The sequence below is a fragment of the Coregonus lavaretus genome, assembly GCF_964263955.1.
Source record: "Coregonus lavaretus genome assembly, chromosome: 21".
Lineage (NCBI taxonomy): Eukaryota > Metazoa > Chordata > Actinopteri > Salmoniformes > Salmonidae > Coregonus > Coregonus lavaretus.
This window is the reverse complement of record NC_140008.1, coordinates 34,778,958-34,803,825: the sequence shown is the minus strand read 5'-3', so window position 1 is coordinate 34,803,825 and position 24,868 is coordinate 34,778,958. Positions and strand designations below refer to the sequence as shown.

General features: G+C 42.8%; 1 protein-coding gene across 1 annotated transcript in view; it reads right to left on the bottom strand.

Annotated features, from left to right (window-relative positions):
- The window catches only part of LOC311149145 (CMP-N-acetylneuraminate-beta-1,4-galactoside alpha-2,3-sialyltransferase-like), a gene marked incomplete at its 5' end in the record, with an annotated part of 48,045 nt that overhangs the window by 7,710 nt on the left and 15,467 nt on the right, over nt 1-24,868 (bottom strand). The window contains 2 exons of the mRNA XM_084186232.1: nt 10,268-10,414; nt 15,488-15,634. Of these exons, the coding sequence (XP_084042358.1) occupies nt 10,268-10,414; nt 15,488-15,634 (294 nt within the window). The remainder of the gene's footprint in view (nt 1-10,267; nt 10,415-15,487; nt 15,635-24,868) is intronic.

The following is a 24,868-nucleotide window of genomic DNA, read 5'->3' as shown; positions in this document are numbered from 1 at the left end:
GGCATGGGTCCTCAGATCCTCAAAAAATTCTACAGCTGCACCATCGAGAGCATCCTAACTGGTTGCATCACCGCCTGGTAAGGCAACTGCTTGGCCTCCGACCGCAAGGCACTACAGAGGGTAGTGCGTACGGCCCAGTACATCACTGGGGCCAAGCTTCCTGCCATCCAGGACCTCTATACCAGGCGGTGTCAGAGGAAGGCCCTCAAAATTGTCAAAGACTCCAGCCACCCTAGTCATAGACTGTTCTCTCTGCTACCGCACGGCAAGCGGTACCGGAGTGCCAAGTCTAGGTCCAAAAGACTTCTCAACAGCTTCTACCCCCAAGCCATAAGACTCCTGAACAGCTAATCATGGCTACCCGGACTATTTGCACTGCCCCCCCACCCCATCCTTTTTACGCTGCTGCTACTCTGTAAATTATTTATGCATAGTCACTTTAACTCTACCCACATGTACATATTACCTCAACCACCTCAACTAGCCGGTGCCCCCGCACATTGACTCTGCAACGGTACACCCCTGTATATATAGCCTCCCTACTGTTACTTTATTTTACTTCTGCTCTTTTTTTTCTCAACACTTTTTTTGTTGTTGTTTTATTTTTACTTTTTTTGTTTAAAATAAATGCACTGTTGGTTAAGGGCTGTAAGTAAGCATTTCACTGTAATGTCTGCACCTGTTGTATTCGGCGCATGTGACCAATAAAATTTGATTTGATTTGATTAGCATGAGCAGTACTAGCATGTTAGCAATATTGGCTACACAGAGAGGCTAGTAGGACCCAGCTAATGTGGCACACAACATGACAGTATATACACAATCAGTCAAAGGTTTGGACACACCTACTCATTCAAGGGTTTTTCTTTATTTTCTACTATTTTTTACATTGTAGAATTATAGTGAAGAAATCAAAACTATGAAATAACACATGGAATCATGTAGTATCCAGAAAAGTGTTAAACAAATCAAAATATATTTTATATTTGAGATTCTTCAAATAGCCACCCTTTGCCTTGATGACAGCTTTGCACACTCTTGGCATTCTCTCAACCAGCTTCATGAGGTAGTCACCTGGAATGCATTTCAATTAACAGCTGTGCCTTCTTAAAAGTTAATTTCTGGAATGTCTTTCAGTTGTGTTGTGACAAGGTGTGTGTGTGTGTGTGTGTGTGTGTGTGTGTGTGTGTGTGTGTGTGTGGGGGGGGGGGGGGGGGGGGGGGGGTGTATACAGAAGATAGCCCTATTTGGTAAAAGACCAAGTCCATATTATGTCAAGAACAGCTCAACTAAGCAAAGAGACACGGAAGTCCATCATTACTTTAAGACATGAAGGTCAATACGGAACATTTCAATAACTTTTAAAGTCTCTTCAAGTGCAGTTCCAAAAACCATCAGGTATTATGATGAAACTGTCTCTCATGAGGACCGCCACAGGAATGGAAGACCCAGAGATACCTCTGCTGCAGAGGATAAGTTCATTAAAGTTACCAGCCTCAGTAATTGCAGCCCAAATAAATTATTCACAGAGTTGAAGTCACAGACACATCTCAACATCAACTTTTCAGAGGAGACCACGTGAATCAGGCCTACATGGTGGAATTGCTGCAAATAAACCACTACTAAAGGACACCAATAAGAAGAACAGACCTGCTTGGGCCAAGAAACATGAGCAATGGACATTAGACCGGTGGAAATTTGTCCTTTGGTCTTGAGTCCAAATTGGAGATTTTTGGTTCCACCTGCCGTGTCTTTGTGAGACACGGTGTGGGTGAACGGATGATCTCCGCTGGTGTAGTTCCCACCGTAAAGCATGGAGGAGGAGGTGTTATGGTGTGGGGGTGCTTTGCTGGTGACACTGTCTGTGATTTATTTAGAATTCTAGGCACAGTTAACCAGCATGGCTACCACAGCATTCTGCAGCAATACTCCATCCCATCTCGTTTGGGCTTAGTGGGACTATCATTTGTTTTTCAACAGGACAATGACCCATCACACCTCCAGGCTGTGTAAGGGCTATTTTACCAAGAAGGAGAGCGATTGAGTGCTGCATCAGATGACCTGGCCTCCACAATCCCCCGACCTCAACCCAATTGAGATGGTTTGGGATGAGTCGGATGTTAGAGTGAAGGAAAAACAGCCAACAAGTGCTCAGCATTTGTGGGAACTCATTCAAGACTGTTGGAAAAGCATTACAGGTGAAGCTGGTTGAGAGAATGCAAAAGCTGTCATCAAGGCAAAGGGTGGCTATTTGAAGAATCTCAAATGTAAATATGTTTAACACTTTTTTGGTTACTACATAGTTTTGATATCTTCACTATTATTCTACAATGTAGAACATAGTAAAAAAAATAAAGAAAAACCCTTACATTTACATTTTAGTCATTTAGCAGACACTCTTATCCAGAGCGACTTACAGTTAGTGAGTGCATACATTATTATTCCCTGTGGGAAACGAACCCACAACCCTGGCGTTGCAAAAGCCATGCTCTACCAACTGAGCTACATCCCTGCCGGCCATTCCCTCCCCTACCCTGGACGACGCTAGGCCAATTGTGCGCCGCCCCATGGGTATCCCGGTCACGGCCGGCTACGACAGAGCCTGGATTCGAACCAGGATCTCTAGTGGCACAGCTAGCACTGCGATACAGTGCCTTAGACCACTGCGCCACTCGGGAGGACAGGTGTGTCCAAACTCCCTTGAATGAGTAGGTGTGTCCAAACTTTTGACTGGTACTGTGTAGCTCAGTTGGTAGAGCATGGTTTTTGCAACGCCAGGGTTGTGGGTTCGATTCCCACAGGGGAGGGCAGTATGAAAATGTATCCACTCACTAACTGTAAGTTAGCGTCTGCTAAATGACTAAAATGTAAAAAAAATGTAGCACACTAGGTTAGGCAATACCAGGCTAGTAGTACGGGACAGTATATACAGAGGCAGGATAGCAAGCTAGGCTAGTAGGCCACAGGCTCTGGGCCTTGGCAGACAACGTAAAAGCTATTCACTTAGTAGGAAGGGTCCAGCGGTGAGTTTTGTTGAGGTGGTGCTAAGTTCTTCTGACCTGTTGCCTCTCTGCCCCCCAGCAGTAAAAGGCTACAAAGTTTGTCTCTTCAGTCCCACAGATAGGGAGAGGGTTTGAATGGTTAATGTCTGAGGGTTTAATGATAAAGGTTAGAGGGTTTTGTACATAAAGGCTGCAGGTATAAATGACTCACTTCATGAATGAATCACTGGAACCTAGGACGAGATAATGATCTTTATAGTCTTCTATAAAGGTGGTGGCAGGTAGCCTGGCGGGTAGGAGCATTGGGCCAGTACCCAAAAGGTTGCTGGATCGAGCTGACATGGTAAAAATGTGTTGTTCTACCCCTGAGCAAGGTAGTTAACCTTTGTAGCTTTTTATTACTGAGGTAGGCTACCATCCCCTGCCTCAGCTTGACCAGTGGTAGAGGCCACTTCACACCTCTGTGTTAGGGACCAGGTTGCTAGTAGACTCAGTCAGCTGATCTGGTCAGACAATCACAGACCCTATCAGGTGGAGTAACAGACCCCTATTCCTGCCTGTTCTTTAGTTGGACACAGGGGTTCAGAGAGACAACAGGTCAGAAGAACAACAACTGCTCCCCGGTCGGCTATGAAGTGGATGTCGATTAAGGAAGCCCCCAGCACCGCTCTGATTCAGAGGGCTTGGGTTAAATGTGGAAGACACATGTCAGTTGAATGCATTCAGTTGTACTGACTAGGTATCACCTTTCCCTTTTTTGACTGAAACACTGGGATTCGCTACAGGGTAGTCTGACTGTCTCTTACAGGTCAACCTAACCCTAGTCTCGCATTGCCATACCTCCAAAATCACATCGTTGTCACGCTTCTCTTGAAAGTCTGGGGAATTTTGTGTTACAAAAATAGGTTTGAATGATCCGCTGGCTCCAAGCGGCAAGATTTTGATTGTTGTGTATTCTAGTGCTACACGATCTAACCCGCTCTGGTGCCTTGTCTCCATTCGTCCACATGGCTGCTGCTGCGCTTTGCTACCACCGGAAAGATCTTGAAGAATGCCCATTATTTCGTTTTTGTAAGGACCCAAAAAAAACAGAGGCAGTGGGAGAACCTATTTAAGTAAGTAAATACATTTAGAAAATGTATGACAGTAATAGCAGTAGGCCACTTTGTAGGCTAACTCAACTGAGCTGCTAGCTAGCTAACTTTACACACTGTTTAGCTAAGTGAATTAAATGTAATCAGCTAACTTTCTATTTGCTCGCTATCTTGATGTAATCATTGTAAATTACAAAGACAGTTTCCAATGCATTTGTAGATAATAGCCATGGAAATATTGACCATTGTTACTCCCCCTTCCGGGGTGGCTAAAAAGCCCTCCCCAGCGCCCTTCCTTCGGCAAATCAGATCACGCCTACATTCTGCCCCTCCCTTCCTATAGGCAGAAACTTAAACAGGAAGTACCCATGGTAAGGACTGTTCAACGTTGGTCTGACCAATCGGAATGCTTCAAGATTGTTTTGATCACGGGGATTGGGATGTGTTCCGGGTTGCATTAGAATAACATTGACATATACACTGACTTGGTGACTGAATTCATCAGATCAAATCACAGCACATTTCAGACATGGAATGCAACGCAACGCAATGTGGTTTAGAGGAAAAAACAAATACAAAATGAAAATAAAAGCTGAAATATTTACTACACAACAAGCATAAGATAAAAAAACAAAAGAATGACAAACTGAACAACTAAAAAGCACCTACGGAAAAGCAAAGCTAAAAATATGTATTTTAAGATCTCTTTTAAATATGTCCACAGTTTCGGCCCCCCTCAGGTTCTCTGGCAGGCTATTCCAGAAGCTGGGGGCATAATAACTAAAGGCTGCCTCTCCATGCCTCTTGGTCCTAGATTTTGGGATAGTTAAAAGGCCAGCGCCAGAGGACCTGAGGGACCTACTGGGTACATAACTTAAAAGCATGTCTGACACGTAATGGGGTGCACAATCGTGGATTGATTTAAAAACCAATACAAGAATCTTAAAATTAATTATAAAACTCACAGGCAGCCAGTGTTCATAGAGGAAGTGCATAGAGGATGTTGTTCTCACTGTGACAATTAGAACTTATCCAAACCAAAAAATTTGGATAGATGGCAGCATTCGCCCAAAACTGAAAGCGTGAACCACCGCAATTAACCACGGCAAGGTGACTGGGAACATGGACAAGTACAAACAGTCCAGTTATGCCCTCCGTAAGGCAATAAAACAGTCACAATTCAATGGCTCAGACACGAGATGTACAGTCGTGGTCAAAAGTTTTGAGAATGACACAAATATTAATTTTCACGAAGTCTGCTGCCTCAGTTTTTATGATGGCAATTTGCATATACTCCAGAATGTTATGAAGAGTGATCAGATTAATTGCAATTAATTGCAAAGTCCCTCTTTGCCATGGAAATGAACTTAATCCCAAAAAACATTTCCACTGCATTTCAGCCCTGCCACAAAAGGACCAGCTGACATCATGTCAGTGATTCTATCGTTAACGCAGGCGAGAGTGTTGACGAGGACAAGGCTGGAGATCACTCTGTCATGCTGATTGAGTTAGAATAACAGACTGGAAGCTTTAAAAGGAGGGTGGTGCTTGAAATCATTGTTCTTCCTCTGTTAACCATGGTTACACGTACCGTCATCATTGCTTTGCACAAAAAGGGCTTCACAGGCAAGGATATTGCCGCTAGTAAGATTGCACCTAAATCAACCATTTATCGGATCATCAAGAACTTCAAGGAGAGAGGTTCAATTGTTGTGAAGAAGGCTTCAGGGCGCCCAAGAAAGTCCAGCAAGCGCCAGGACCGTCTCCTAAAGTTGATTCAGCTGCGGGATCGGGGCACCACCAGTGCAGAGCTTGCTCAGGAATGGCAGCAGGCAGGTGTGAGTGCATCTGCACACACAGTGAGGCAAAGACTTTTGGAGGATGGCCTGGTGTCAAGAAGGGCAGCAAAGAAGCCACTTCTCTCCAGGAAAAACATCAGGGACAGACTGATATTCTGCAAAAGGTACAGGAATTGGCTGCTGAGGACTGGGGTAAAGTCATTTTCTCTGATGAATCCCCTTTCCGATTGTTTGGGGCAACCGGAAAAAAGCTTGTCCGGAGAAGACAAGGTGAACGCTACCATCAGTCCTGTGTCATACCAACAGTAAAGCATCCTGAGACCATTCATGTGTGGGGTTGCGTCTCAGCCAAGGGAGTGGGCTCACTCACAATTTTGAGAACACAGCCATGAATAAAGAATGGCACCAACACATTCTCGAGAGCAACTTCTCCCAACCATCCAAGAACAGTTTGGTGACAAACAATGCCTTTTCCAGCATAATGGAGCACCTTGCTATAAGGCAAAAGTGATAACTAAGTGGCTCGGGGAACAAAACATCGACATTTTGGGTCCATGGCCAGGAAACTCCCCAGACCTTAATCCCATTGAGGACTTGTGGTCAATCCTCAAGAGGCGGGTGGACAAACAAAAACCCACAAATTCTGACAAACTCCAAGCATTGATTATGCAAGAATGGGCTGCCATCAGTCAGGATGTGGCCCAGAAGTTCATTGACAGCATGCCAGGGTGGATTGCAGAGGTCTTGAAAAAGAAGGGTCAACACTGCAAATATTGACTCTTTGCATAAACTTAATGTAATTGTCAATAGAAATCTTAGACACTTATGGAATGCTTATAATTATACTTCAGTATACCATAGTAACATCTGAAAAAAATATCTAAAAACACTGAAGAAGCAAACTTTGTGAAGACCAATACTTGTGTCATTCTCAAAGCTTTTGACCACAACTGTATATGGCAGGGACTCTAGACAATCAAGGATTATAAATGGAAAGACAGCCACGTCGCACCGACGCCTTGCTCCCGGACAAGCTAAACACCTTCTTCGCCCGCTTCAAGGAAAACAATGTGCTGCCGACGCGGGTCAACACCAGTCATGAGGACTGGGTCATGAGGATTTGCGTGTATTGTTTTGTATTGTTAGCTAGGAACATAAGCATTTCGCTACACCCACAATAACATCTGCAACATATATGTACGTGACCAATAACATTTTATTTGATTAGGAAGAGGGTGAAATTGCAGCTCCAGCATTCAGTAAAGGGAGAATGTAGGCTACTGGATACGGCAGGTAACTTTGTGGGAGGACATTATTCCCCAGTTCCAGTCCCTAGAGGGAAAGACAGAGAGATCATAGCAACATAACATTAATTGCTGTCTAATTTGAGTATAATGAAGCCTGTTTCTTTGTGATGTTTTCTGTCCTCAGATATGGAAAGCTGTGAAAACTTTTTTTGCAGATGAAGAGAAAGGTACCAATGAATGTCCCAAGATATGGATTTCCATACAGAATTTACCCCAGTAGCGCAGGGATCAGCGGAGGAAGGTTGGCCACCGTTGGTATGGAATTTTTTTGGTTCACCTGAAATTATGCTTTAGTAATAATATCCTACTTGTTACTACTCAATTATTTATTGTTGTTTAGACTAAGATGTCTTATCTTTACATACGAGTTAACTTATTTGTACATTTTGTAGTGATGAAGAGTTGATTCTTTGAAGTGAAGTGTTTAAAGCTGCAATATGTAAACCTTTTGGGCGACCCGACCAAATTCACATAGAAATGTCATTCTCATTGAAAGCAAGTCTAAGAAGCGGTAGATGTGTTCTATGTCCGCTATTTCTATGCTTCCTGTTCATAAGTTTTGTTTTTGCGTCTTTTATTTTCGGTTTGTACACCAGCTTCAAACAGCTGAAAATACTATATTTTTGGTTATTGAAAGTATATTTCACAGCGGTTTAAACTGTACAATTCTCTTCACTCTATATTGCTTGTTTTGTCACATAAACTGAAATTAGAATTTTAGCAACCAGAAAATGTCGGAGTGATTTCTGCATATTGCACCAATAAACTTGTGTCAATGTTGGTCAAATATCACAATCCTGCAATAAAGAGGGGAAGGGGTTCTGTCTCTAATGTGTCTGTGTTTCTGTGTTGTATTCACAAATTAACATTTCCTTTTTGTCTAGTTGTAAGATCTCCAATCTGTTTTATTTGATTGTCACTCTCTCAGTATATCTGAATCCATTTTTCAGTTTATCGTATTAAATTGAGGAGAACAGGCTTGTGGTAATGACTGGAGCGGAATTAGTGGAATGGTGTCAAATACATCAAACACATGGTTTCCATGTGATTGATGCCATTCCATTCGCAACATACCAGACATTATTATGAGCTGTCCTCCCCTCAGCAGCCTCCACTGTATGGCATGCATCGCCAATGCAGCCATAGGCCTACAGTATGATGGCATTACTGGCCTTATGTGGATCTGAAGCAGAGAATAGCTAAACTCACACATTGTTTACACGTTGAGCTATATGTTCTCAAAAAAAAATGATACCAGTAGACAATGTATATGTGGCAAACCATATATTGTTGAAGTCGGAAGTTTACATGCACTTCAAACTCAGTGCCTCTTTGCTTGACATCATGGGAAAATCAAAAGAAATCAGCCAAGACCTCAGAAAAAGAATTGTAGACCTCCACAAGTCTGGTTCATCCTTGGGAGCAATTCATCTGTACAAACAAAAGTACGCAAGTATAAACACCATGGGACTACGCAGCCGTCATACCGCTCAGGAAGGAGACGCATTCTGTCTTCTAGAGATGAAAGTACTTTGTTGCGAAAAGTGCAAATCAATCCCAGAACAACAGCAAAGGACCTTGTGAAGATGCTGGATACAAAAGTATCTATATCAACAGTAAAACGAGTCCTATATCGACATAACCTGAAAGGCCGCTCAGCAAGGAAGAAGCCACTGCTCCAAAACCGCCATAAACAAGCCAGACTATGGTTTGCAACTGCACATGGGGACAAAGATCGTACTTTTTGGAGAAATGTCCTCTGGTCTGATGAAACAAAAATAGGACTGTTTGGCCATAATGACCATCGTTTTGTTTGGAAGAAAAAGGGGGTGCTTGCAAGCCAAAGAACACCATCCCAACCGTGAAGCACGGGGGTGGCAGCATCATGCTGTTTTTATTAACATTTTGTTAAAATCGTGGGAGGAATTGAACTAGCTAGTAGCTAACGGCTGCTAGCTAGTTATACCTTACAAGGTTAGCTGACTTTTCTCAAAACAAACCTCATTGTAGCTAGCTACTTCTTGTCTCTCATGCTAGCCTGCACAGCCAAATATCAATCCAGAAATTTCAAAATGAAAAATATTGATATGGCCAGCACTTTGGACCATTTCTCCCCTCTTGCTGCAGCTTTAGCTAATCTCAAATAACATAGGAATGCAGTGAAAACCAGCGTGCTGCAAACGTTCTATAATGTTTTGTCACCAGTGCTTGTTTTGTTGATTTTTGTTCCTACAGCACTAATCTGGCGAGCACCTTTGGAGCTCCGCCCAAGCAAGACATTTGATTTGTTTGACGTGTTGCGAGGCGTCACTGATTTACACCGGATTCCCACCCATCTTTAGCTGATTTCTGACATGGAACTTCCCCAGGCTTCCCGTTTTAGGGAAGCCTGGTTCGCGACGATGGTAACCTAACCCTGGCTTTCACAACCAAACTTAGGAGACTAACGCCTCAGTTCACACAAGTTTGCGGGTGCGTCCCAAATGGGAGCCAATTCCCTATGGAACCTGATCAAAAGTAGGGCACTATATAGGCCCTATAGGTAATAGGGTTCCATTTGGGATGCAACCTGAGTGAGTGCATGAAAAGCAGATCTGAGTCTATCTAGATATAGCCAAACATACACCAGACACATGTTCACTACACAGTAAAGTCTAGAAAGAATGGCTCGGGTTTTATTGGAAATGTGTGCGTGTGTGTGTGTTTGTGTGTGTGTGTGAACATGTAGGTGAGAGGTGAGATGCTGGTAAGGATGACACAACCCTCATCCATAGTTAGCTATCAGACTGACAGCATACATTACACATACCCCTCTTTCAGCTTCCATTATTTCAACAGGACTCTGCTAAAAATCTTAACAAACCTTCTGCTTTTGGTCAGTGTGACCTTATGGTCAGATGAATGCGTTGTTTACAAAATACATGACATATTTATTTTCATGTTTCCATGATATGTGTAAGTGTGCATGTGTGTGTGTGTCAAGGCCCCACTGTGACCCTTTAAGGGGTCGACAGAGAATACGTAGCCGGGGAAAATGGCTGTCATCAGTGTCACGTCACTGGTACCTGTTTGATGGCCGCCATCTTGATCTTCTCATAGTAGTGTAGGGGGGCGTGGGGGGTACTCATGTCATAACCAAATCCAGCCACGTCTACCTCATCACAGTTATGGAGGGCCATTGTTATGGCAACAGTCCCCAGTGTCGGAATATTCTGGAAAACACAGAAGAGAAGACAAATGTTCCCTGAAACAGGACAGTGAGTAAAGTAGCCTATTAGAACTACTGGAGGTTAATAGAAAATGGGCTAACAAAGAAGAAATGTGAAAATGTAAAAAGGTTACCAAAACAGAAGTCATGGAACTATTTGAAAGACTTTAGTCACAGCTGAGTCAAGATTCGACAAGATGGTGCCGACAGACATGGTCGCCCAGGTCCTAGCTCCTAGCCAACTTTGCAGTACTTCGTTTTTTTGTGTGTTATTTCTTACATTATTTGCTCAGAACATTTCTTGCATTATTACCTACAGACAAAAATAACTTTTGGATATTATATCACCCGGTCACTAACTAGCATTTCGACCATAAATTAGACTTTCCTGATTCTTTGTTCGTACCTCCCAAGGCATTTCCACTCATCCCAGGGGCTGCTCCAAGACGCCACCGAAGGAGAAGAGGAATACGGAGTGTGCTTTTAGTTGTATACCATCCACTGCTTCCAAGTATATTACTCACTAATGTTCAGTCCATGGACAATAAAGTAGACCGGCACAGGGCGAGGATCTCCTTCCAGAGAGACATCAGGGACTGTAACATACTCTGTTTCATGGAATCATGGCTCTCTATGGATATACTGTCCCCATCCATACAGTCAGCTGGGTTCTCCTTACATCGTGTGGACAGTAAGAAAGAACTCTCTGGGAAAAAGAAAGGTGGAGGTGTATGTTTCATGATTAACTACTCGTGTGATTGTGGTAACATTCAGGAACTCATGTCCTTTTGTTCTCCCGATCTGGAATACTTCACTATCAAATGGCCACCACATTACCTCCCGAGATAATTATCTTGGGTCATCGTCACAGCCGTGTATATTCCCCCTCAAGCCAACACCGCGACTGCCCTCAAGGAACTACACTGGACTTTGTGCAAACTGGAAACCGCATATCCTGAGGCCGCATTTAATGTAGCTGGGGACTTTAATAAAGCAAATCTGAGGAAAATGCTACCTAAGTTTTAACACATCACCTGCGCCACTTGCTCATCAAGAATTCTTGACCATTGCTACTCCCCCTTCGGGGACGGCTACAAGGCCCACCCCCGCCCTTCCTTCGGCAAATCGTCAGTACAGAGACAAAGTGGAGTCGCAAGTGGAGACTGAGTGCTCGTTCTCCGTGGCTGACGTGAGTAACACATTTAAGTGCGTTAACCCTCGTAAGGCTGCCGAGCATATGCAGACCAGCTGGCTAGAGAGTTTATGGACATATTTAATCTCTCCGTATCCCAGTCTGTTGTCCCCACTTGCTTCAAGATGTCCACCATTGTTCCTGTACCCAAGAAAGCGAAGGTAACTGAACTAAATGATTATCGCCCCGTAGCACTCACTTCTGTCATCATGAAGTGCTTTGAGAGGCCATAGTGGCCGTTAGCCTGACGTTTGATTTTGTCATTTTAAAATATCACCCCCCAAAAAAGCAATGTCGGGGCCTCCTGAGTGGCGCAGCAGTCTAAGGAACTGCATTGCAGTGCTTGAGGCGTCACTACAGATCTGGGTTCGATCCCGGGCTGTGTAGCAGCCAGCCGCGACCAGGAGACCCATGAGGCGGCCCACAATTGGCCCAGCGTCGTCCAGGGTTAGGGGAGGGTTTGGTCGGCCGGGATGTCCTTGTCCCATTGCGCTCTAGCGATTCCTGTGGCAAGCTGGGCACATGCACGCTGACAAGGTCGCCAGTTGTACAGTGTTTCCTCTGACACATTGGTGCGGCTGGCTTCCGGGTTAAGCAAGCAGTGTGTCGAGAAGCAGTGCGGCTTGGCTGGGTCGTGTTTCGGAGGACGCATGTCTCTCGACCTTCGCCTCTCCCGAGTCCATACAGGAGTTGCAGCGATGGGACAAGATTGTAACTACCAATTGGATATCACGAAATTGTTGAGAAAAGGGGGTAAAAAGTTTTTAAAAAAAGATTTAAAAAAAGCTATGTCCTGCTCTTTTCCTAAATGTTTGTATTTTGCATTACTAATTTGTCAGAAATATGAATTTTTTTACATTTACATTTGAGTCATTTAGCAGACGCTCTTATCCAGAGCGACTTACAGTTAGTGAGTGCATACATTTTTCATGCTGAAACAGAAAATTATTTAGAGCCTTTTTACATTTACATTACATTTTTTAAAACATTTTAGTCATTTAGCAGACGCTCTTATCCAGAGCGACTTACAGTTAGTGAGTGCATACATTTTCATACCTGTTTTCATCACACCTATTCCCAACTTAACCCGCCAAGACAATGCGCTGTAGGACGTTGGTACCCAGCCAGGCGCTAATGAGTCTCTCTCTCTCTCCTCACTGAATGAATGACAAATGGATGAATGGGCGATAATTCTGCACATTACTTCACAATCGAATTTAAATTAGGCCTAACTGAATGATAAGGAGGGTGAAGAGGTTGATTTAATTTAGAACAACAAACGTGTAATGATGAGTTTGTGATATGCCTATTTATTATCGTTGGCACTCATGTTAATAATTTGACCGCGCCTCTTGCGGGTTGATATCATTCTCTTACGTTTTACTTTGTAAAATTAAGATGTTACGGGACTGTTTTATTTACTATAACGCTATTACTAATAACATTTATTGTACGGGAAACGAAATCATGCTACGTGTTGCAGTAGGTCTTTAGAATAATGCCAAATATATCCTTGACTCTATCCAAGTTGATGAGCAAGGGGAAACATTTAACACATCACCTGCGCCACTTGCTCATCAAGAATTCTTGACCAGTCAGTCTGCACAGCCAGCCCATCGAAACTACACCTTAACTATATGGAAACTAATTTCAAACATAATAAGAGCTAGCCTATAGACAATATTAAATTGACAATAGTCTGATGAGTGACAGCATTATCAGTTGTCAAATTGTACATCTTGTAATTGACAGATGTAGGGAAAGGAGCATCACTTTATCAAATCCTCCTTCAGAGTCATGCAGGTAAAACATTTTGATTTATATATAGTATCAGAAAGAGCATATTCTGCAGTTTCTATAACACTTACCTTTGTCAAATAACTCTCAAAATTCAAGAGGTGCAGCTATTTCCAAATGTAACTTTTTCCAATAATATCTGCGCTGTCCATGCTTTCAGCACATGACCACTCACATGGCAGCATTGTTCTGGCTACTGTGATGGACTTGAAATAGTGGTTTTTCGTTTTTACTTAAAGCCTGGAGTAACATAAACTAATGAAAATGCTATAATGTTTTTTGAAATAATTGTTTTTTCGTTTTCTAATGTTACCTTTATAAACACAACCTAATTATTATTCTTCCAATAGCATACAGTTGACTTCGGAAGTCTACATACAACTTAGCCAAATACATTTAAACTCAGTTTTTCACAATTCCTGACATTTAATCCTAGTAAAAATTCCCTGTCTTAGGTCAGTTAGGATCACCACTTTATTTTAAGAATGTGAAATGTCAGAATAATAGTAGAGAGAATTATTTATTTCAGCTTTATTTCTTTCATCACATTCCCAGTGGGTCAGAAGTTTACATACACTCAATTAGTATTTGGTTGCATTGCCTTTAAATTGTTTAACTTGGGTCAAACGTTTCAGGTAGCCTTCCACAAGCTTTCCACAATAAGTTGGGTGATTTTTGGCCCATTCCTCCTGACAGAGCTGGTGTAACTGAGTCAGGTTTGTAGGCCTCCTTGCTCGCACACACTTTTTCAGTTCTGCCCACAAATGTTCTATAGGATTGAGGTCAGGGCTTTGTGATGGCCACTCCAATACCTTGACTTTGTTGTCCTTAAGCCATTTTACCACAACTTTGGAAGTATGCTTGGGGTCATGGTCCATTTGGTAGACCCATTTGCGACTAAGCTTTAACTTCCTGACTGATGTCTTGAGATGTTGCTTCAATATATTCACATCATTTTCCTTCCTCATGATGCCATCTATTTTGTGAAGTGCACCAGTCTCTCCTGCAGCAAAGCACCCCCACAGCATGATGCTGCCACCCCCGTGCTTCACGGTTGGGATGGTGTTCTTCTGCCTTTTTCCTCCAAACATAACGACGGTCATTATGGCCAAACAGTTCAATTTTTGTTTCATCAGACCAGAGGACATTTCTCCAAAAAGTACAATATCTGTCCCCATGTGCAGTTGCAAACCATAGTCTGGCTTTTTTATGGCGGTTTTGGAGCAGTGGCTTCTTCCTTGCTGAGCGGCCTTTCAGGTTATGTCGATATAGGACTCGTTTTACTGTGAATATAGATACTTTTGTACCGGTTTCCTCCAGCATCTTCACAAGGTCCTTTGCTGTTGTTCTGGGATTGATTTGCACTTTTCACACCAAAGTACGTTCATCTGTAGGAGACAGAACGCGTCTCCTTCCTGAGTGGTATGACGGCTGCGTGGTCCCATGGTGTTTATACTTGCGTACTATTGTTTGTACAGATGAACTTGGTACCTTCAGGCGTTTGGAAATTGCTCCCAAGGATGAACCAGACTTGTGGAGGTCTACAATTTTTTTCTGAGGTCTTGGCTGATTGCTTTTGATTTTCCCATGATGTCAAGCAAAGAGGCACTGAGTTTGAAGGTAGGCCTTGAAATACATCCACAGGTACACCTCCAATTGACTCAAATTATGTCAATTAGCCTATCAGAAGCTTCTAAAGCCATGACATCATTTTCTGGAATTGTCCAAGCTGTTTAAAGACACAGTCAACTTAGTGTATGTAAACTTCTGACCCACTGGAATTGTGATACAGTGAATTACAAATAATCTGTTTGTAAACAATTGTTGGAAAATGTACTTGTGTCATGCACAAAGTAGATGTCCTAACCGACTTGCCAAAACTATAGTTTGTTAACAAGACATTTGTGGAGTGGATTATTCTTTATATTTAATTTCTTGGAATGCCATTTAACTTCCTTGAGTATCCTGATAACACATATTCTGTAGGCTATTTATGTAAATGACTAGTTGTTAACTGTATAAAACCAGAGCCTGATTCTTGCAGTTGATGGCATTATGTTTCGATCAGTTAGTTTCCCAGTCTCTCACCCCTCTCCCCATCTTTCCGTTGTTGTGTGGCAGGCCAATGAACCTGAAGGCAGCCTCCTGGATGAAGTAAGGGTTAAGGATCCTCATCTCACTGGGCTCCCTGGGGATATGACGGGCCACAGACTTCCAGAACCCATTTGTACTATGCTACGAGAGAGAGAGAGAGAGAGAGAGAGGAAGAAAAGTTAGTTTGAATAATAGCATTAAAAATGGAAATAACAAATGAAGACATCAGTAATACATTTACCACTTGCTATAACAATGTGACCTCTCTCTGTTGGTGGTCTCCAACAGCACAAGTCTTCCAGCTTTTAGACCTGACCACTGCATATCAATTACAAGGGAGCTCAGCCAGCCCAGAGCACCTCAACATCTTTTCTCATCAGACGTGGTTTCAAATACTAATTTATATAATTTCAAATACTTTGAGCTTTTGCTTTAGCCTGCTTGGAGTGCCAGCTGGGCAGGATTTGCCATTTTGGGACTATTCTATTTGTTCATTAAGTCAGGCAAGCTTAATCAAGCACAGGTGATGTATTTGAAATTATTTCAGGTTCATATTTGAACCACGGTCTGCTTCTCATGTTCTTCTGCCTTGTGATTAGTCGTTCATTCTTCTCTTCAGCTGAGAAACTGGCAAAGTGAGAGCTGATGCTTACCAGTTGGTCAGGGAATTTTAACCCAAGTCATCTGTACAAATAGACCAGAGTGCTTCCTTTGATATTTCCAAATAAAGAGGGACTAAAATATAGCCAAGTGGCTTTGAGGCGGTTTGGCTGTGTGCCCAGGACAAGCCCAGACACAACACACCGCTCTGTCAGACTGGTTCTGAATAAAGGGCCTTTCTGATTCTGACAGGGCAACAACATCACAGCAAGGGACACATAAAGCCAGGCCCAGGGACACAGTCCCCCCCACCCCCACCCTCCTGTAGAACATGTGGTCTCAGGTTTCACCTGGTTGTTCTGAGGGTGAAAAGTGATGGAAGATGACACCTATACTTACTTATTGGGAATTGCCTTTATTTGATTTATGATACAGTATATTGTCCAAGGTCTTGTTCAGATTCAACTTGCCACAATCAACAAAATATACCCAATTGCACTCTATACTCCTCTGTAAACTGGTAATCTCTGTATACCCGTCGCAAGACCCACTGGTTGATGCTTATTTATAAAACCCTCTTAAGCCTCACTCCCCCCTATCTGAGATACCAACTGCAGCCCTCATCCTCCACATACAACTCCCGTTCTGCCAGTCACATTCTGTTAAAGGTCCCCAAAGCACACACATCCCTGGGTCGTTCCTCTTTTCAGTTCGGTGCAGCCAGCGACTGGAACGAGCTGCAAAAAACACTCAAACTGGACAGTTTTATCTCCATTTCTTCATTCAAAGACTCAATCATGGACACTCTTACTGACAGTTGTGGCTGCTTCGCGTGATGTATTGTTGCCTCTAACTTCTTGCCTTTGTGCCCAATAATGTTTGTACCATGTTTTGTGCTGCTACCATGTTGTGCTGCTGCCATGTTGTGTTGCTACCATGCTGTTGTTGTCTTAGGTCTCTCTTCATGTAGTGTTGTGGTGTCTCTCTTGTCGTGATGTGTGTTTTGTCCTATATTTTTATTTTTACTCCCAGCCCCGTCCCCGCAGGAGGCCTTTGTCTTTTGGTAGGCCGTCATTGTAAATAATAATTTGTTCTTAACTGACTTGCCTAGTTAAATAAAGGTTAAATAAAATAAATACAATAATGTCACGTCAGTCACACATACAGAGTTCCAGGTCCTGTAGCAAGATCCCAAACTAGGTCTGGGGCAGGGAGGAGAGCCAAAAAGTTCCAGGTCGTAACCTAGCCTACTGGGGTGGGAGGAGGTCCAGGAAATCAGGGCTCATTTTTTTGTGGGGAGGCCACTCTACTGCACTAAGCTTACTGTATATACTTCACAGAGGTGTTCCAGAGAACCACAGACCGGTTTAGGGAGCCCTGTGACTATTACAGCAACAAGGGGTTCCTTTTACAGGCTAGGAGTTTATAAAAAAAACAAGTAAAGAACTACCTCACAGCACAGGCTGTTTGTCATCTGTGTTTTCTTTAGTCAAAAAGATAGATTTGAAGGCCTATGTATCGCACGCTTAGATAACTAACTCCGTAATCTAGCCTGTAAAGGAGTGGCCTTCACTAAAGACATTCCTTTTCAAATGTATTTATCCAAAGTACTTATGCTAAGTATTTATAGAGCAAGTTGTGGTTGTATGTCCTCAGTTCAGATAAGATGGCACCGACAGACACAGTCACCCTGTTTCTATCTCCTAGCCAATTTTGCAGTATTTCTACGAAAGTTTCTAGTATTATTTCCTACAACTGAAAATATATTTTTGGACATTTGATCGGTTGTCACTCACCAGAGATATGACCAGAAGTTCGTCTTCCCTGACCTGGATCTTTTGTTTAGATTTCCCAAGGCAGCCGCATTCATCCCAGGTGCTCCACCAGAGGGAGGAGAGCTCGGGTTCTAGTCAGGCGGCGAGCAAACCATCCACCGCTTCCGAGTATATTACTCGCTAACATTCAGTCCCTGGACAATAAAGTAGATGAGCTCAGGGCTAGGATCTCCTTTCAGAGAGACATAAGGGACTGTAACATACTCTGTTTTACAGAATCAAGGCTCTCTCCCTATACATTGTCCCCATCCATACAGCCAACAAGGTTCTCTTTACATCGCGCGGACAGGAAGAAAGAACTCTCTGGAAAAAAACTAAGGTGGGAGGTATGTCTCATGATTAACAACTCATGGTGTGATTGTGGTAATGTGCAGGAACTCAAGTCCTTTTGTTTTCCCGATCTGGAAAATCTCACCATCAAATGCCGACAACATTACCTCCTGAGATAATTATCTTTGGCTATTGTCACTGCCCTGTATATTCCCCCCCAAGCCGACATCACGATGGCTCTCAAGGAACTACACTGGACTTTGTGCAAACTGGAAACCTCATATCCTGAGGCCGCATTTATTGTAGCTGTGGACTGTAATAAAGGAAATCTGAGGAAAACACTCCCGAAATTCTACCAACACATCTCCTGTGCTACACGAGGAGAGAGCACGCTTGACCAATGTTACTCTCCCTTCCGGGATGGCTACAAGGCCCTTGGTAATATTTAAAATTATATAATAATATTATAATAATATAATAATATATAATAATAGGTAATATGTACATGTAGTAGAGGTAAAGTGACTATACACAGATAATAAACAGAGAAGCCTTTTGGACCTACACCTGGCGCTCCGGTACCGCTTGCCGTGTGGTAGCAGAGAGAACAGCCTATGACTAGGGTGGCTGGAGTCTTTGGCAATTTTTAGTGCCTTCCTCTGACACCGCCTGGTATAGAGGTCCTGGATGGCAGGAAGCTTGGCACCAGTGATGTACTGGGCCGTACGCACTACCCTCTGTAGTGCCTTGCGGTCCGAGGCCGAGCAGATGCCATACCAGGCGGTGATGCAACCAGTCAGGATGCTCTCAATGGTGCAGCTGTATAACTTTTTGAGGATCTGAGGACCCATGCCAAATCTTTTCAGTCTCCTGAGGGGGAATAGGCATTGTTGTGACCTCTTCACGACTGTCTTGGTGTGTTTGGGCCATGATAGTTTGTTGGAGATGTGGACACCAAGGAACTTGAAGCGCTCAACCTGCTCCACTACAGCCCTGTCGATGAGAATGGGGGAGTGCTCCACCCTCCTTTTCCTGTAGTCCACGATCATCTCCTTTGTCTTGGTCACGTTGAGGGAGAGGTTGTTATCCTGGCACCACACGGCCAGGTCTCTGACCTCCTCCCTATAGGCTGTCTCATCGTTGTCGGTGATCAGGCCTACCACTGTTGTGTCGTCAGCAAACTTAATGATGGTGTTGGAGTCGTGCCTGGCCATGCAGTCATGGGTGAACAGGGAGTACAGGAGGGGACTGAGCACGCACCCCTGAGGGGCCCCCGTGTTGAGGATCAGCGTGGCAGATGTGTTGTTACCTACCCTTACCACCTGGGGGCGGCCCGTCAGGAAGTCCAGGGTCCAGTTGCAGAGAGAGGTGTTTAGTCCCAGGATCCTTAGCTTAGTGATGAGCTTTGAGGGCACTATGTTGTTGAACGCTGAGCTGTAGTCAATGAATAGCATTCTCACGTAGGTGTTCCTCTTGTCCAGGTGGGAAAGGGCAGTGTGGAGTGCAATAGAGATTGCATCATCTGTGGATCTGTTGGGGCAGTATGCATTGTAATTTTGAATTCCGTAAAGTGAGTGTGGAAGAGTGACAAGCCACCTAGGTCTGACAACTTTGATGGAAAATTACTGAGGATGATAGCAGACTATATTGCCACTCCTATTTGCCATCTCTTCAATCTAAGCCTACAGGAAAGTGTGTGCCCTCTGGCCTGGAGGGAAGAAAAAGTAATTCCGCTACGCAAGAATAGTAAAGCACCCTTTACTGGCTCAAACAGCTGACCAATCAGCCTGCTACCTACCCTTAGTTGTAAACTTTTGGAAAAATTGTGTTTGACCAGATACAATGCTATTTCACAGTAAACACATTAACAACATACTTTCAGCATGCTTATAGGGAGGGGCACTCAACATGTTCAGAACTTACACAAATTACTGATGATTAGCTGAAATAATAAAAAAAATAAAGACCTGCCACTGGCACTGAGTAAAGCCTGTGTGTCTGATGACTCAACATTATTGGGCTCCCGAGTGGCGCAGTGGTCTAAGGCACTGCATCTCAGTGCTTGAGGTGTCACTAAAGACCCCCTGGTTCGATTCCAGGCTGTATCACAACCGGCCATGATTGGGAGTCCCATAGGGCGGCGCACAATTGGCCCAGCATCGTCCGGGTTTGGCCGGTGTAGGCCGTCATTGTAAATAAGAATTTGTTCTTAACTGACTTGCCTAGTTAAATAAAGGTTAAAAAAAACAAACAAACAAACAAAAAAAAAAAAATATATATATATATATATATATATATACACGTCAGCTACCACAGCAAGTGAAATCACTGCAACACTTAACAAAGCGGTGCAGTCAGTTTTAGAATAGAAGGCAAGTAATAAGCTTTTCAAAATCTAAAAGCATTGTATTTGTGGCAAACCATTCACTAAACCTGAAAACCTCAACTAAATATTGTAATGAATAATGTGGCAATTGAGCAAGTTGAGGAGACTAAACTGCTTGGTGTACCCCTGGATTGTAAACTGTCATGGTCAAAACTGTCATGACTTGCCCTCATGGGTTGAGGATCAAACATGCCAGCTAGTTAGTTTTATACATATTCTTCATACAATTCAGTATGGTATAATGATAGAACTGGTATAATGACACAAATATTCTCCAGTCACAACAAGTGCTGAGTTTCAAAGTCTAGTATTATCCAATTGAGGTAAACAGTGTGGTAAAGATGGGTACATACAGGTAACTGCCAAAATAATGAAACACCAACATAAAGTGTCTTAATATGGCATTGGGCCACCACGAGCCAGAACAGCTTCAATGCACCTTGGCATAGATTGTACAAGTGTCATAACTCTATTGGAAGGATGTGACACCATTCTTCTACGAGAAATTCCATAATTTGGTGTTTTGTTGATGGTGGTGGAAACACTGTCTTAGGGTCTGCTCCAGAATCTCCCATAAGTGTTCAAAAGCACAGGTGCATAAAGATGGCGGCCAGCATGCACTAACCACTAATTGCTAATTTTGATAAGTTTGCTAAATTAATACTCTTTTTTTTGTATGGTCATTAGCAGAGTACACATGATCCCAATTTTAGCTTCAAGACGCTGGCAATTTGGAAAACCGAAAAATTTATTGACACATTAAACCATATCGCGCTCTGTAGTTTAAAAACTCAGTGGATAGTGCTAAAACAATGACATCCTATCTGAATTATGCCATCTTTATGCACGTTCGCCACTGGGTTGAGATTTGGTGACTGAGACGGCCATGTCATACGGTTTACATCATTTTGGTGCTCTTCAAACCATTCAGTGATGGCCAAAATAATGGCCTGCCCAGCATTTTTACACATGATCCTGAGCATGATGGGATGTTAATTGCTTAATTAAGTCAGAAACCACACCTCTGTGGAAGCACCTGCTTTCAATACACATTGTATCCCTCATTTACTCAAGTGTTTCCATTATTTTGGCAGTTACCTGTATCTTCCACTTCATGGTCACAGGGTCTGATCTGATGCCATGTTTCAGTGTTTTTCTCTCTTGACGTTTCTTTTCATCAACATTAACCCTGGTATTTCCTGGGCAAAGTACGACACCATAGTTAACACAGGACAAATAGGTGCTCATGGCTTGGTAAAGTTAGCCCAGGGATTCTCTCTTAACGACTCGGTCATACCGACAGCGTCATTGCATCAATGTTGCATAATAAATTCTGCACTCATTTCTTTCATTATGTACATTGTTTACTAGATATGTGTGCAACAAAAGTTCAACATTCACCTTTTGCTACTATTTCTGTCAAGTCTACGCATACAATTTGATGCACATGTTGGATATAATGCACTGCAACTGCCTCTGCAATGCAAAGCTGCAAGGCAAATGCAGCAGTACATTGAAAATGAATGTACTTCTGGCAATGACACTGTTGGTCTGATGGAGGCATGTCTAACTTCCCACTGCCCTCTACTGGTTAGCCTGATTAACCTAAAGTTTTCTAAAAATGTCCCCTAACGTGTGACAGAGGTTCCTAGGGATGTTCTCCAGGGTTGGGGTCAATTCCATAAATTCAATTCCAATTCAATTCCCTCTCTCTATAAATTCCATCAATTCAATGCATCTCATCTCGAATTCCAATTATTAGTAAATTCAAAACTACCATTGCTAATTAAATATTCTGCCCCCAAAATTCACTCAATTCAATTAATCTGAAATTCTAATTCTAAGTCAATTCAAAAATAAAATTCTTAATTCAATATTCTGCCACCAGAGCCACTGGAAAACGTGTGGCGAGACAGCATTTTCCCCAGTAATCTGGTGTGGAGACGCCACACCACTTTCAAAGCAGCAGCACTGAACGTGTTGACCATATATATCCATTAGTTCACGTCATAGAAAAACGTATACAAATGTTTTGCTACGGAAAATAAAGCAGGTGTTTCTTATTGGACAAGATTACAAAGTACCTCCCCCAATTTCAGCCAATTTGTCTCTGGGATTTCATGCAGTAACCTCCACGCTGTCTGCGACAGGTGGGTTCCCTTGTCAGTCACAGTGGTCTCCTAGCTACAGCCTACAGAGCCTCATTTTTACGTTATAGCCATTTTTGACTTTGTGGCTGTGGTAACTAGCGACAACCCTCCTCTCCTGCCTGCCTGCCTGCCTCATGAGAGAGCAAACACACATTTTCATGGAAAACAAGGTACGTGTTAATAAAAGCAGTTAAGTCATCCTCTAAAACTATCTAGAATGATCCAATCTAAAGCTAACAAACTACTAACATTATCTTTAGTAGCCTAGCTAGTTAGCTAACATTATCTAGCTAGGTTGATGTAATCATGCAGCCAGCAGCTAACGATAAAGATTCAACCATCTGCTGCTGCTACCCAAGGCCAAGGGATACAGAAGTTTCTGAAAATGTTAGTCAGCCAGTTTGTTAGTCCAGTAATGTTGGCATATTATTTTATTTCCACTGCTGGTGATTATTCACAAATGTTCCCTATTGAATCGGCTTCCGGTTTCGCAACAAAGCCTCCTTCACTCATGCTGCTAAACATGCCCTCGTAAAACTGACTATCCTACCGATCCTTGACTTTGGCGATGTCATTTACAAAATAGCTTCCAACACTCAACTCAGCAAATTGGATGTAGTCTATCACAGTGTCATCCGTTTTGTCACCAAAGCCCCATATACTACCCACCATTGTGACCTGTACGCTCTCGTTGGCTGGCCCTCACTACATATTAGTCGCCAAACCCACTGGCTCCAGGTCATCTATAAATAACTTCTAGGCAAATCCTCGTCTTATCTTAGCTCATTGGTCACCATAGCAACACCCACCCGTAGTATGCGTTCCAGCAGGTATAACTCACTGGTCATCCCCAAAGCCAACACCTCCTTTGGCCGCCATTCCTTCCAGTTCTCTGCTGCAAATGACTGGAACGAACTACAAACATCTCTGAAGCTGGAGACACTTATCTCCCTCATTAACTTTAAGCATCAGTTGTCAGAGCAACTTACCGATCACTTAGCCCACCTAACTACCTCATCCCCATATTGTTATTTATTTTGCTCATTTGCACCCCAGTATCTCTATTTGCACATCATCTTCTGCACATCTATCACTCCAGTGTTAATACTACATTGTAATTATTTTGCACTATGGCCTATTTATTGCCTTACCTCCATAGTTTACTACATTTGCACACACTGTAAATATATTTTCTACGTTTTTGTTTATTCCATATGTAACTCTGTGTTGTTGTTTTTATCGCACTGCTTTGCTTTATCTTGGCCAGGTCGCAGTTGTAAATGAGAACTTGTTCTCAACTGGCTTACCTGGTTAAATAAAGGTGAAATAAAATAAAAAATTAAAAAATGTACCTTTTGTTGAAGGGCGACTGCACTTCCTGATTTGGCCTCGTTTTTCATTAATGCTCATTAAGAAATGTTAACGGCCATGACTGAAGGCAAATGAGAGTAGTCTTGGGGGTGTGGTTTGATGTGGGTGTTTCTTGGGTGTGTCTTTGCCGTTCAATCACAACAAACAAGGCCAGTAGTGAGTACAGTGAGGTAAGCTAAGCTAGCTTTGCTATGGAGAGATCTAAATTTTGAAGTTGAGGACTTCTCCCCTCCTGACTGACTAGCTATCTCAAGATGGTCAGCTAATTCAGTTCTATATGTAGGCTAAAGCCTGTGCTGACCTTGTGTTTAGCCAAGCTGACAGTAGCTAGCTAGCATAGCCTAGCGATAGCTGCAGCTGGCTATCCTATCTAGCTGTTATTTCTCTCTCAAATCATTTATGGCAAGATAGCAAGAGCCAGTGTCTGGAATGTGTTTCATAAGACACTCGTTCTACAACATTTTTGCTATGAAAGTAGCTTGCAACTTAGTTTCAACGTTTTATCATGTCATGTAAATACATGATACAGTGGAAACGGTATCAACTGCGAGTTGAATGCCCGGTTTTGAGTCAGCTCAGCTGTCTTACACAATTCTATAACTGGCTAGTTTTGTCTCCTCTCATCTTATGTCCGCTGTTAGATATTTCCCGGAAGACAAATCCCAGAACTAATATCACTACAGTTTACAAGTTCAAACACTGGAATGTGAGATGTAGGCCTAATCTACACCTCTATTAGGCTGATAGAAATCCTAATTATTTT